The sequence below is a fragment of the Stegostoma tigrinum genome, chromosome X (genome assembly GCF_030684315.1).
Source record: "Stegostoma tigrinum isolate sSteTig4 chromosome X, sSteTig4.hap1, whole genome shotgun sequence".
Taxonomy (NCBI): domain Eukaryota; kingdom Metazoa; phylum Chordata; class Chondrichthyes; order Orectolobiformes; family Stegostomatidae; genus Stegostoma; species Stegostoma tigrinum.
The window spans coordinates 1,445,729-1,458,802 of NC_081404.1; the positions used below are offsets into that span (position 1 = coordinate 1,445,729).

Here is a 13,074-nt window from a genome sequence, read left to right on the forward strand (position 1 = left end):
GTCAACAATGTTCAAGATCCTAAGCAAGCATCGTACCTCTAGACCAACAAGTTGTGCCATGGTGGGATTCGTACACGGGATCCCAGAACACTTGCCTGGGTCTCTGGATTAACAGTCCAGCAATAATACCACAAGGCCGTCACCTCCCCCTTCATCCATCCCCTGTGCCTTTTCTACATTGACATCTACCCTGATATTTCCTCCTTGCCCTCACCTCCCCCCCCCCCCCCCCATCCAACCACCTTCTCCTGTTCCATCGACCTCCTGTCCACTCTCTAGCCCCACCCCAACCAAATCAATTGAAAAAGAGTTCACAACTCACATGCAGAGTGCAAAGTGCTGCTATCTCAAGTTGCTCCACACTTTCCACGCTATGTTGAGGGAAGCATATGGACTCTGGAACTGTTCACAACTCAGAACAGAACATTGTAAAATATATTACTTGTCTGAAATATTTTGATTAACTGAGAATTGCATCCCTGTACAGTGAAAACTTGTCAGACTTGAAAACACGATTAATGGTCAATATTATATGCTAATCACTTTTGCATGACATTGATGAAATTTCTAGTGATCTTACACAACCAATGGACAGCAACTGAGAAATCAGATGTAAAATATTGTTTTCCTTCCTGTTTCTCAGAGGAGGCTGGTGATGAAATGAAGTCAGATACCCAATCAGCAGAAGAGAAAAAAGAAACAAAGGTAAAGCTGCTTGTTGTTACTGTTCTGATATATCTAAGTGCTCTATTTCAGTCCTTTGTCCTGACTTCCTTCTGCAACCAGGCCTCTAACTTCCTCCCTCACACAACAGGCTGCTCCTCTCCCAACCCCTAATCTCCATTACCCACAGCTTCCTCCTCTTCCCTTCCCACAGCCTTCAACTCTCTACCTCCCCCAATCTCCAGCACCCTCCCTACAAATGTCAACTCCCTCCCTTGTCAAATTTCCCCTTTCCTCCCCATGACATCTAAGTTTGTCTGTCCCAGACTCCTGCTCCATCCCATCCTCCTGCTTGCCCCAAACTCATCCTTGCACCACTCCCATCCTTCCCCCACCATCCCCTTGCCTCCCTGTTCCCACAACCTGCTTCCTCTCTTCTTAGCATTTACATATCTTGACTCTCATTGCACCAGTTTCACCACCTCTCTTTGTACTGACCCAGTTGGGATATGTAACTACTCAAAATTATATTTGTTGTACATATTGCTCCAAATGTTGCCATCAAATCCAAAGCAGCACACACTTAATGACATAATGATGCTTTCTAGCAACCAAAACATTCTTGGTGCGTGTGGTATCAATGTTGTTGCTGCCCAAACTGAAATCAAGTCTTTAACGTTGCTGATTTCTCACAGCAACCAGTCATTAGATAAGAATACAAATTAGTAATGTTCACTCAGCTGTTTTATTGCTGAGAACTCCTGCCAGTAGGACCTGTAGGACCTGGACTAGTTCCTGTTCAGTTCACAGGCACTTGAAAGAGCTATCATTCTTGTTTGACTGCACTGAATTAGTTGTCATGCTTCCTTGTGTTGGAGAGGGCCAATGCAACAACCTTTACATTGAAGCCATGCAGAAGGATTTCTACAGCTCTTCCTGGTACCTCAATGGAGGAACACGTTTGGTGCAGTCCTAAGCCATGCAGTCATTTGTCAGTGCTGAGCTGTTGGTGCCTGCAATTGACTTTACTGTTCCTGGTTGGGATGTGAGAAATCAGCCAGTGTTTGCATTCAAAATCTGTCCAAGAATAAGCATGCACAGATGTCAGGTGAAGTGACAGGGCCTTGTCATGATGCCCATGTTCAAATATTCTGCCCCATTGAATGTGCAAGAGTAGGTTCCTACAGGAATAGAGTGGAGAAAATGGGGAGTAATTTAAAAAAATTCGATATTGTATTCAATCTCTTCCCTCCCCTCTCAGAGAAACAAATGCTTTTGCTTTTACAATGAGATCCAAGTTGAACTGTGTTTCTCGCTTTGTAATCTGTTTTGAATTCGCATTTTAAGAAATTGCAACTTCTAAGCCATTTCCTTTTATTTGTTCATTGGATGATGGTATCACTAGTTTAGCCAACATTTATTGTCTATCCTTAATTGTCCAGAGGACAGTTAAGAGTCAGCCACATTGCTGTAGGTTTGGAGTGGCATGTAGATCAGCCAGATATGGATGACAGATTTCTTTTCCTGCAGGATGTTAAACCAGATGGATCTTTGCAACAATTGACATTGGTTGCATCATTGCTATTGAACTAGCTTCTTATTCCCGATTTTAATTTAATTTAAATTTCACCATCTGCCAAGGTGGGATTCAAACTCCTTCCCCAGAACAGCAAGTGACCTTCTCTAAAGGACGTTCATGATTGGATTTTTACAACAATTGACAATGGTTACATTAGGATAGCTTTTATTTTACTCCAGAATTTTATTGATTTCAGATTTCACTGTCTGCCATTGTGGGTTTCACATCGATATTCCCAGGATTAGGAGTCCAGTCTTTATTTCACTGCCTCCCCATTTACACTGGCTTTACAGCACATTGTTGTTTCTGGATCCATGAACCTCAACAGACAAATCTTTTACCCTTGCCCCCATATGTCTGTCACTTGTTCTAGTGCCTACTTTTGACTTTGCTGCTTTGTTTTTAGGAGAACAAAGAAGTAATAGTGGAAGATGAAAGTAAGGAGAAACCACCCGACTCTTCCAAAAAGGAGGAAGATAAAACAAAAGAATGTGAACCAGAGAAAGAAAACGAAAAAGCTGAGGTAGAAGTCGGTGAGTTCAACAACATTGCCATCGAATCTGCACAGGTATTTTTGGAATGCAGCATGTAAATGCATGCAGCCTTTGTATTCTGGGTCTCATAAACAAGACCAGATCAGAGCAGACAGCAAGGGGAGAATGGAGAGAAATTTAAAACTGAAGAATTGCAACAAGATTACAGGGAAATGTCAAAAGAATGTTCAATAATCCACTTTTGTGTGGTCAATTTCAGCAGACACAGAAAGGGAGAAAGAAAACAAAGAATTCCCAGAGGATGGAGCAAAGAAGGACGGAGAGTCAGAAACAGATAAGAAAACAAAACTGGAGAGAGATATTGGTGAAGGGAATCTGTCAACAGCAGCGGCAGCAGCATTAGCTGCAGCTGCAGTTAAAGCAAAGGTAAGTGTCCGTATGGTTCCAATACAAATTAAGCTTAAGTAATTATATTAGGCTTTGAAACCATTATCTGTTCCTAGTGTTGTTGCTCAGTGACTCATAGCTTGGCTGTTATATAATAGATTGTGAGTTGATGATCTGTTTGTAGCACAATTTATCTGATTCCATGGTCAAACCATAAAATAGTACAGTAGAGAAGGAGCCATTGAGCACGTATAGTCTGCAGTAGCTCTTTTGAAGACCAATCAAGTTAAGTCTCACTTTCCTGCTCTTTCCCCATATGCCTGTAATGATTTCTCTTCTGTACCCTCTTTAAAGCACTTATGCAGTTGCTACAGTGTGGTACCAGAATAGAACACAGTCCTGGAAAAAAGTGAAGATTTGTACTGAGACAGCATTTGTCATGACCACCAGTCATCTCAAAGCACTTTACAGTCAGAGAAGTATTTTTTGAAGTGAGGTCAGTTTAGTAGTATCAGAAATGTGGCAGACAGTGTACGAACGGCAAAGTGATAATGAGCAAATAATCTGTTTCAGCAATCTTGGTTGAGGTAGAAACATTGGCCCCAGTGCGCGCAGTTTACCGTCCCGGTCATTTTCAAAATAGTGCCATGGGATTTTTTTGCATCCACCCAAATGGGCTCCTGGGTTTCATGCCTCATCAGAAACAAAGCACTTGTGACAGTGCAGTGCTCCCTTGGTATTGCACTGGAATGTCAGTCTTCACATTCGTACTCAACCCCTGCAGCAGAACATGAACCCAGCCCCTTGTGATTCAAAGGTGAGTGTGCCACCAACTGAGTCATAGTTGAAAGCTTGGTGTCAATTAGGTAAATTATGTAGGCTTAACAATTGTTCTGAACTTTTGTACTTAATATCTTAATTGAAAAAGCCAACAACCTCTTGTTTTAGTGGTGAATGGCTGTTTTGTGGACTGCAGTAAAAGGAAGTTGTACAATGGAATTTCATGTAGTTGTTACAAGACCCATTGTTATTTTTGATATATATTAATGACCTTGTCCTTGGGGATACAGGACAATTTTCGAATTTGATGGTTATTCAAAAATAGGAATTGGAGTAAACAGTGAGAAAGATAGTTATAGGCTACACGAGGACATAAAAGGGCTTACAGAATGGGTGAAAAAAAAAGTAGATGAAATTTAATGTAGTATAACGTGATTCATTTTGGGAGGAAGAGTCCCAAAAGACCTGTTGTGCTAAATGGTACAATTGTAACTAGGATACAAGAACAGAGAGCTGAAAATGTTTTTTAGAGTGATCGAGAACATAGATTGAGGGATTATAGGGCATTAAATCAGACAGTATATGAATGGAAGACAAATTGCATTATAGTATGTTTTAAATGAAACTGGACAACAAAATATCATCAGGAGAGAGAACTAGAGGTTAGAGTAAAACAATAAACTGCACATGCCGGAGATAGGAAGCAAACAGAAATTCCTGGAGAAACTCAGCAGATCTGGCAATATCTATGGAGAGAAAACAGCGTTAGTGTTTCGAGTGCAGTGTCCCTTCCTCAGACCTAACTGAAAGATTAGTCTCTCTTAATAGTTTGATGAGGGATGAGATTGAGGGCGTCTTTATTTTTCTAGTTTATTTTTGGTACATTCACGGAATGGGTGTCACTGGCATGCTCAACATCCTTGCCCATGAAAAAGTGGTGATGAGCTATTTCCTTGAACCGGTGCAGCCCTTGTGGGGTAGGGAACCCACAGTGCTGTTAGGAAGGAAGTTCCAGGACTCGACCCAGTAACAGTGATGCAATTCAAAGTCAGGATTCTGTGTGCCTTGGATGGGAACTTTCAGATGGTGGTGTTTCTATGTGTCCTTCTAGATGGTAAAGATGGTGAGTTTGGAAGATGCTGTTGAAAGGGCTTAGGCAGACCACCACGGTATTTCTTTTGATGGTATGCACTGCTGTCGCTGTGCTTCATTGGTGGAGAGAGTGACTATTTCAGTTGGTGGATGGGGTGCTAGTCAAGTGCTTTGCCCTGGATGGTGTTGAGCTTCTTGAGTGTTGTTGATGCTGCGCTCATCCAGGCAAACGAGGAACATTACACCACATTCCTGACTTGTGTGTTTGTAGATGCTTGACACACTTCAGGGAGTCATGAGGAGAGTTGCTCACAGCAGGATTCCCAGCATCTATCCTGGTCTTGTAACAACTGTATTTATATAACAAGTCAGTTCAATTTTTAGTCAGTGGCGACCCCCAGCCTGCTGACGATAGAGGATTCTGAGACGGTACTGGTCACTATAGATGTTGAGGCAGAAGTTTACAGGATGAGATGGAAAATAGATAAAATTTGACACACAGCCATACAAGATGATACTAGGGCAAAAGACCATAAGCTTTGTCAAAGAGGTAGGTATTAAGGGATATCTTAAAAGAGGAGAGGGAGTTGAAAAGGCACAGCTGTTTTGCAAAAGGATTCTATAGCTTATGTCAAAATAACTGAAGACATGGCCACTGCTGCTGAAATAATTTAAAAAAAACAGGGATGCAGCAGAGGCCTAAATTGGAGTAGGAAATATATGTCAGAGGTATGTGGAATGGAAAGAAATTACAAAGCGAGGGATGTGAATGTTTCATACAGCATATCCTTATGTTAAATTAGGCAAAAAAAGACTTGCAGAGATTTATAAGTAAAAAGATTGGTTTCCACTTCGCCATTCTGGACCTTGCCCTGTCCAGAGAAGTTAATCACCACCACCACTGCATCACCTCTACAATCACCTCACTCACCACCCCCCACCCCAGCTCTTTTTGTATAAATAAACCCACTGCCAAATTTACAAAGCAGGAAAAGACAGGGGAGATAAAAATTCATATCCTTCAAAAACGTTTCTCTCTGCGACTCCTCAAACACACGCTCGCGGCAATGCGCCAACATCTCTTAGCACTACAGTCAAGCTTACCCCAGCTCAGAGCCTCCCTCTCCCAGACCTGCAAAGGACCTCTCCTGTTTTTCATTCTTCGCACGATCCACAACCTCAACTCACGATTCTACTCTGCCTTATTGGACATTAAAAGCCATAAGTACACTAAACTTAGTGGCGCCTGCCACCCAACACAGGCCTCTTCCACCCCGCAAATCCCCAACCTTACCCAGGACCTTCCCCACAATGTACCTGCTGCCGTTGGCCATGTGACCACTATTGGGGCACCCATGGATGACATCATATCCACCTCCACCAGGTACGCCACTTCTGGTACAGCGAAAGCCATTGATCGACATCACTGTTGATGCCGAGGCCAACGCCACCGATATCGAAGATGCATCTGCTGATGCCACTGCTGGCAACACCAAGGACTTACTTGCCAACACAGCTCTGCCCACCGTCTGCACCGCTGCTGCTCCGCCTGCCTCTGCTGCGCCCACCATCGACACTGCTCCACCAACTTTCGGTGCCACTGCTGCTCCGCCAGCGCCACTCTGCCTGACTACCCTCATCCACCGCTGGCACCGATGCTGCTCCATCCAACGCCGATGCCACCATCGGCAGCGAGCCTGCTCTGCCTGACTCAGCTCCACCTACTGCCAACTCAGCTCCACCGGCACCGACGCAGCTCCACTCACCGCCTCCACAGCCAGCAGCTCCAGAGGAGAGAGTAGCACCCAGCCCTGCTGGGTCTTCACCACCGCGCTCCCCCCCCCCCCCCCCCCCCCAGATCTCTCCCTTATTGAAGACGGACAGTCAGTCCTCAGCAAGGGGCTCACCTTTGTCCCCCTCCACCCACACGTCAACGAATACCACTCATGCTTGGACGTTGAACGGTTTTTCCGCCACCTCCATCTCCGCGCGTACTTATTTAAGTGTGAGCCTAACCCTTCCACTACTGAACCCTTCTCCCACCTCCAGCACACCGCCACCTCCTGGACACCACCCCAAGGCCTCATACCCTCCCTCAACCTCTTTATTTCCAACTGTCATCGAGACATCAATTGCCTCAGCCTCTCCACCCCTCTCATGCACTCCAACCTCTCCCGCACAGAATGGGCAGCCCTCCGCTCCAAACCCAACCTCCTGCAGGCAAGGGAGGTGCAGTTGAGGTATGGCGCACTGACCTCTACATCGCTGAGGCCAGATGCCAGCTTTCTGACACCTCCTCCTACCACCTCCTTGATCGTGACCCCACCCTGACCACCAAAACATTATCTCCCAAACCCACAACCGCATCACCTCAGGTGACCTCCCACCCGCAGCCTCCAACCTCATTGTTTCCCAACCCTGCACCACCCTTTCTATCTCCTTCCCAAAATCCACAAACCTAGACTGCCCTGGTCGATAAATTATCTCCGCCTACTGCTGCCCCCACCAAACTTATCTATACTTATCTCAACTCCATTTTCTCCTCCTTGGTCCAGCAACTCGTCACCTACGTCTGTGACACTACCCACGTACTCCACTTCCTCCAACACTCCCGGTTTTCTGGCCCCCAACACCTCATCTTCACAATGTATGTCCAGTCCCTTTATACTTGCATTCCCCATGCAGATGGCCTTTAGGCTTCTTCTGTCCCGCAGGCCCAACCAGTCCCCCTCCACTGACATCCTCACCCACTTAGCTGAACTCGTCCTCACCCTTAACGACAACTCCTTTAATTCCTCCCACTTCCTACAGACAAAGGGGGTGGCCATGGCTACCCACATGGGCCCAAGCTACGCCACCTCTTTGTAGGATACATGATACAACCCCTCTTCCAAAGCTACACTGGCCGCACCTGGAAACCGATATTTATTTCAAACCTACCAACTTCCACAGCTACCAAGAATACACCTCTCACCTCCCTGCAAAAATGCCATCCCCTATTCCCAATTCCTTCGCCTCCACCGCATTTGCTCCCGAAATGAGGCATTCCACTCCCGGACATTCCAGATGTCCTCGTTTTTCAAGGACCGCAACTTCCCCTCCACAGTGGTCGAAAACGCCCTCGACCGCATCTCTTGGGTTTCCTGCAACTCATCCCTCACACCCCCTCCCTGCAATAACAACAAATACACGTACCACACCACCAACCTCTGGATCCAACGCATCATCCTCCGCTACTTCCACCGCCTGCAATCTGACCCCACTACCAAGGACGTTTTTCCCTCGTCACCCTTTTCAGCCTTCTGGAGGGACCACTGTCTCTGACTCCCTTGTCTGTTCCACACCAGCCCCGCCACCCGTGGCACTTTGCTACACCTGCCTCTACACCTCCCCCCTCACCTCCATCCCAGGCCTTAAGAAAACCTTCCATGTTAAACAGATGTTCACCTGTACAACTGCTAATGTGTTATACTGTATCCGCTGTTCCCGACGTGGCCTCCTCTACATAAGGGAAACCAAGCAGAGGCTTGGAGACCGTTTTGTAGAACACCTACGCTTGGTTCGCGACAAACGACTGCACCTCCCAGACACGAACCACTTCAACTCTACCTCCCACTCCTTGGACATCATGTCCATCCTGGGCCTTTGCCAGTACCATAACGATGCCACCCGAAGGCTGCCGGAACAGCACCTCATATTTCGCTTGGGAACTCTGGAGCCCAATGGTATCAATGTGGACTTCACAAGCTTCAAAATCTCCCATCCCAAAACCAGCTCAGCTCATCCCCACCTCCCTGACCTGTCCGTCCTTCCTCCCACCTATCCACTCCTCCCACCTCAAGCCCCACCCCCCATCTCCTACCTACCAGCCTCATCCCCGCCTTCTTGACCTGTCCGTCTTCCCTTGACTGACCTACCCCCATCCTAACTCCCCACCTACTCTCACCTTCACTGGCTCCATCCCAGCCTCCCTGACCTGTGGTCTTCTGTCCACCTATCTGTTCCTTTATCCATGTTCCAGCTGCCTCCCCCCCCACCTCTCTATTTATTTCAGAATCTCTTTCCCCCTCCCCCATTTCTGAAGAAGTGTCCAGACCCGAAACGTTAGCTTTCCTGCTCCGCTGATGCTGCTTGGCCTGCTGTGTTCATCCAGCTCCACATCTTGTTATTGGAGATAAAGATAAACTGTTTCCACTGGTTGGGGATTCTAGAACTAGAGGGCTTAGTGGAAGAATTAGGGTCAGACCATTCAGGAGAGATGTCAGGAAGCACCTCTGCACACAAGGGATGGTAGTGTTTTGGACCTCTCTTCCACAAACAGCAGTGGATGGTAGATCAGTTGTTAAAATAATTTATCTCCGTCTTAACATTTTGACAAGCAAAGGCATTAAGCTATATGGGCCAAAGGCAGCTCACTATATGGGAATTAAGTCACAGATCAGCCAAGACCTCATCGAATGGTGGGACAGACTCAAGGGGCTAACTGGCCTACTCTTGTTCTTATGTTCCTGAACCATTCAGGTAACAAATTACACCAGGAGCAGTGAAAGAACTCCGCTCTCGAATACAAAAGTCTGGTGAGTATCTCAATCAATTTGAAGGGACCTACATCTCTAGCTCCAACAACAAGAGGGATTTGTAAACAAGGACCGATAGATTAAAATGGAGGTCATTCCCGAATGGAGGCAATGCAGATCGATAGACACAGATGTGATTTTTATTTCCCCTCAAGATTTGAACATGGCTGGTCAGGCCACCTTTATGACTAAGCTTAGTTGCCCAGTGTTGTTGGTCTTCTTGAACTACTGCAAATCTAATGTTAATGGTCCTCTTACAATGGTGTTATGGTGTGTAAATATTATTGAATTGAATTCTGCTTCTACAGCACCTTGCTGCAGTGGAGGAGCGGAAAATCAAATCATTGGTAGCGCTACTTGTCGAAACACAGATGAAGAAACTTGAAATCAAACTCCGACATTTTGAAGAACTTGAGACCATTATGGACAGAGAGAGAGAGGCAGTAAGTAGCTGCTAGGAGTGATTCCAGCTCAGTGTAGTAATTGCAAGAGGTTCTTGACCATATCATTTGGATTTGTATTTGTGATTTACTTTGATTATTTCTTCCATCATATTTTCAATATAACAGTTGGAATACCAGAGACAACAGCTTCTCTCAGACAGACAAGCCTTTCACATGGAGCAACTGAAGTATGCTGAGATGAGAGCACGGCAACAGCACTTTCAACAAATGCATCAACAGCAGCAACAGCAGCATCAGCTCCCATCTGGCCCCCAGGCCAGTCAGCAGCCAGCCATCATTCCTACATCTGTGCAACCAGTACCACCTGCTACAGTTCAACAGGGAGCTGTGAATCCGGGTTCAGGTGATTCCATAGCTCAGTCCATTCCACAACAACAACAGACCCCACCAACGCAACAACAGCACCAGCAACAGCAACAGGCTCAGCCTGCCGTTCTTCCTCATGGTAACTGTCAGAAATGGATAAAATATGCTAGTCACCTTAAAACTATTCTTTACAAGCAAGGGGATTGCAAAGCTAGGTTCAGGAATGGATCTAAACACTGGGCTGACACATCACTCGGAGCTCTTCCATATTGTCCTTATTAGTGACTGGGCTGGACACTAGTGCAGACACCAGGGTCCGGTCCAGTCCAGTCAATGATCGAGACACACTACCAGGAATTGGATTGAGGGAAAACAGCTTTTTTTTACAAAATAGGCAGGGTCTCAGTAAAGTCGGCTGGAAACAGCTGCTCTACAGCAATACAGTGGGAATCTCTCGCAATGGAATTTGGGAGAGTACGGGCTCAACATGCTCCCTTTAAGGTGAAATGTTAGAGTAGCAAGCCCAGGGAATCCTGGATGTCTAGGAATATTCAGACTGAATGTAAAGGAAGAGAGAGGCATATAACAGCTACAAATGGAGCAAATCAACAGAGGTCCTAGTGGAGTGTACTAAGTCAGGGCATGTGGAGATCTTAAGAAAGCAATTAGGAGACGAAAAAGGGGCATGACAAAATACTGGCGTGCAAGATTAGGCAGAATGCTAAGGCAAGTATATTGAGGAAAAAGGGATAACCAGGCAAAGAGTCCAGCCCATTAGGGAGCAAAGGGGAAACCTCTGCATCAAGCCAAAGGACATTGGTCAAGTGTTAAATGAATAGTTCACATCTGTCTTCAATCAGGAGAAGAATGATGTTGGTACAGAATTCAGGAAGCTGGACTATAAGGTTCTTGAGCAGATTGATGTAAGGAATTATAAGGTTTCAGTGTGTTTAAATGTGGTCACATCCTCAGGTCCGGATGAGTTGTATCCCATTTTTTTGAAGAGGCAACGAAATGTGTAAATAAGAGTAGTGCAGTTAATGTAGTTTGAGTTTCGGCAAAGCATTTGACAAGGCCCCACGTGGGAAACTGATACAAAAGGTAAAGTAATTTGTCAAGTTGGATCCAAAATTGGCTTCATGATAGGAGACAGATATTGGTGGTAGAAGGCTGTTTGTGTGACTCGAGGTTGGTATGCGGTGACATACCTGAGGGATCAGTACTGGGTCCATTATTGTTTGTGATATGTATGAATTACATCGATGAGAGTGTTGGGGAGGATATGATAAGTGGCACAAAAATTTGGCCAGGTGGTTGACTGAAGAAGGACATGTCAGGTTACAGGAGGGTATAGATGGGGTGGTCAGATGGGCAGATCGGTGGCAGATGGAATTTAACCTTGATAAGTGTGCGATGATCCATTTTGGAAGAAGTAACAAGACAATGGAGTACTGAATGAATGGTAGAACACGAGGAAGCTCAGACTAACAGGAATCTTGGAGTGTTTGTTCACAGATCCCTGATGGTAGCAAGACAGGTTAATAGATTGGTTAAGACGACATACAGGACACCTGTCTTTTATCAACCATGACATAAATTATAACAGTAGGGAGGTTATTTTGGAGTTGAACAGAACTTTGTTTAGGCCACAGCTGGAGCACTGTGTGCAGTTCTGGTATCCACACTATAGAAAAGATGTGATTGCACTGGCGGGAGTGCAGAGGAGATTCACCAGCATATTGCACTTTAGCTATGAAGCAAGGCTGATGAACTCAGCTGGTTATTTTTATTTGGAGCTGTGTGTGTTGAGGGGGACCTCATAGAGCTCTATACTTTGATGAGAGGCACAGACAGGGTGAAAAGAAAGCAGCTGTGCCCCTAGTTGGAGGATCAGTAACAAGGGGCCATACGTTTAAGGTGAAAGGCAGGAGGTTTAGAGTGGATTTGAGGAAACGTTTTTTTCATCCAGATTATGGTGGGGGTCTGGAATGCACTGCCTGGGAGGGTAGTTGAGGCAGGTAACCTTTAAAAATTACTTGGGATGAGCAATTGAAATGTTATAACATTCAAGGCTTTGGGCCTAGTGTGAGATGGAGATTTAGTGTAGCTTTGGCAGTACAGACTTGGTGGGTTGAAAGCCCTCTTCTGTACTGGAGGATTCTGTGATTCTATGATACAGCTTGTCAGGACACTGTATAACTCGAGCTGCAGACAGTGCTTTAAACCAAACAGTAAGAGGGAAGGTTTCAGGTAAGGGGATATTTGGAAAGTTAGAAAGAAAGAGCAAGGTGATGGTGTAGTGATATGGGTATTGGTAACCAGTGTATGACAGAAGGAACAGACTGCAGGAATGGAAGAATTTTCCCATACTGATCATCTTTGTTTTAAGTTCCTGCCTCCCCTTTGCTTCTTGATTTTCTTTTGATCTTGGGATGCTGTTTAAGTCTTCTGCTGCAAAGACAGAGGCATAATACTGTTCAAAACCTCTGCTATTTCTTTGTTTCCCATTATCAGTTTCCCAGTCTCATCCTCTAAGGAACCAATGATTACTTCAGTTACTCTCTTCCTTTTTATGTACTTGTTATTACAGGTCTTTCTAGTCATTCTCTAATCACCCTCTCTTTTAACCTTTGTTTTGTTAGAAATGGCGAACAGGGACTAAGGAAAATTGGTGGTGGTGGTGTAGAAAGCAAGGAATGAATGTGAGCTGGGGTTTGTGGTGAAGGGTGTAC

At 45.4% G+C, this 13,074-nt stretch overlaps 1 protein-coding gene across 7 annotated transcripts in view; it reads left to right on the forward strand.

Annotated features, from left to right (window-relative positions):
* Positions 1 to 13,074, forward strand: part of LOC125448180 (SWI/SNF complex subunit SMARCC2) — a 171,329-nt gene that overhangs the window by 133,373 nt on the left and 24,882 nt on the right. For 6 of the 7 annotated variants that reach the window (XM_059643444.1, XM_048523272.2, XM_048523275.2 and 3 more), the window contains 5 exons: positions 644 to 705; positions 2,649 to 2,775; positions 2,996 to 3,162; positions 9,881 to 10,015; positions 10,142 to 10,481. In XM_059643444.1, coding sequence (XP_059499427.1) covers positions 644 to 705; positions 2,649 to 2,775; positions 2,996 to 3,162; positions 9,881 to 10,015; positions 10,142 to 10,481 — 831 coding nt within the window. The remainder of the gene's footprint in view (positions 1 to 643; positions 706 to 2,648; positions 2,776 to 2,995; positions 3,163 to 9,880; positions 10,016 to 10,141; positions 10,482 to 13,074) is intronic. The other variant, XM_059643445.1, reaches the window with a different exon arrangement.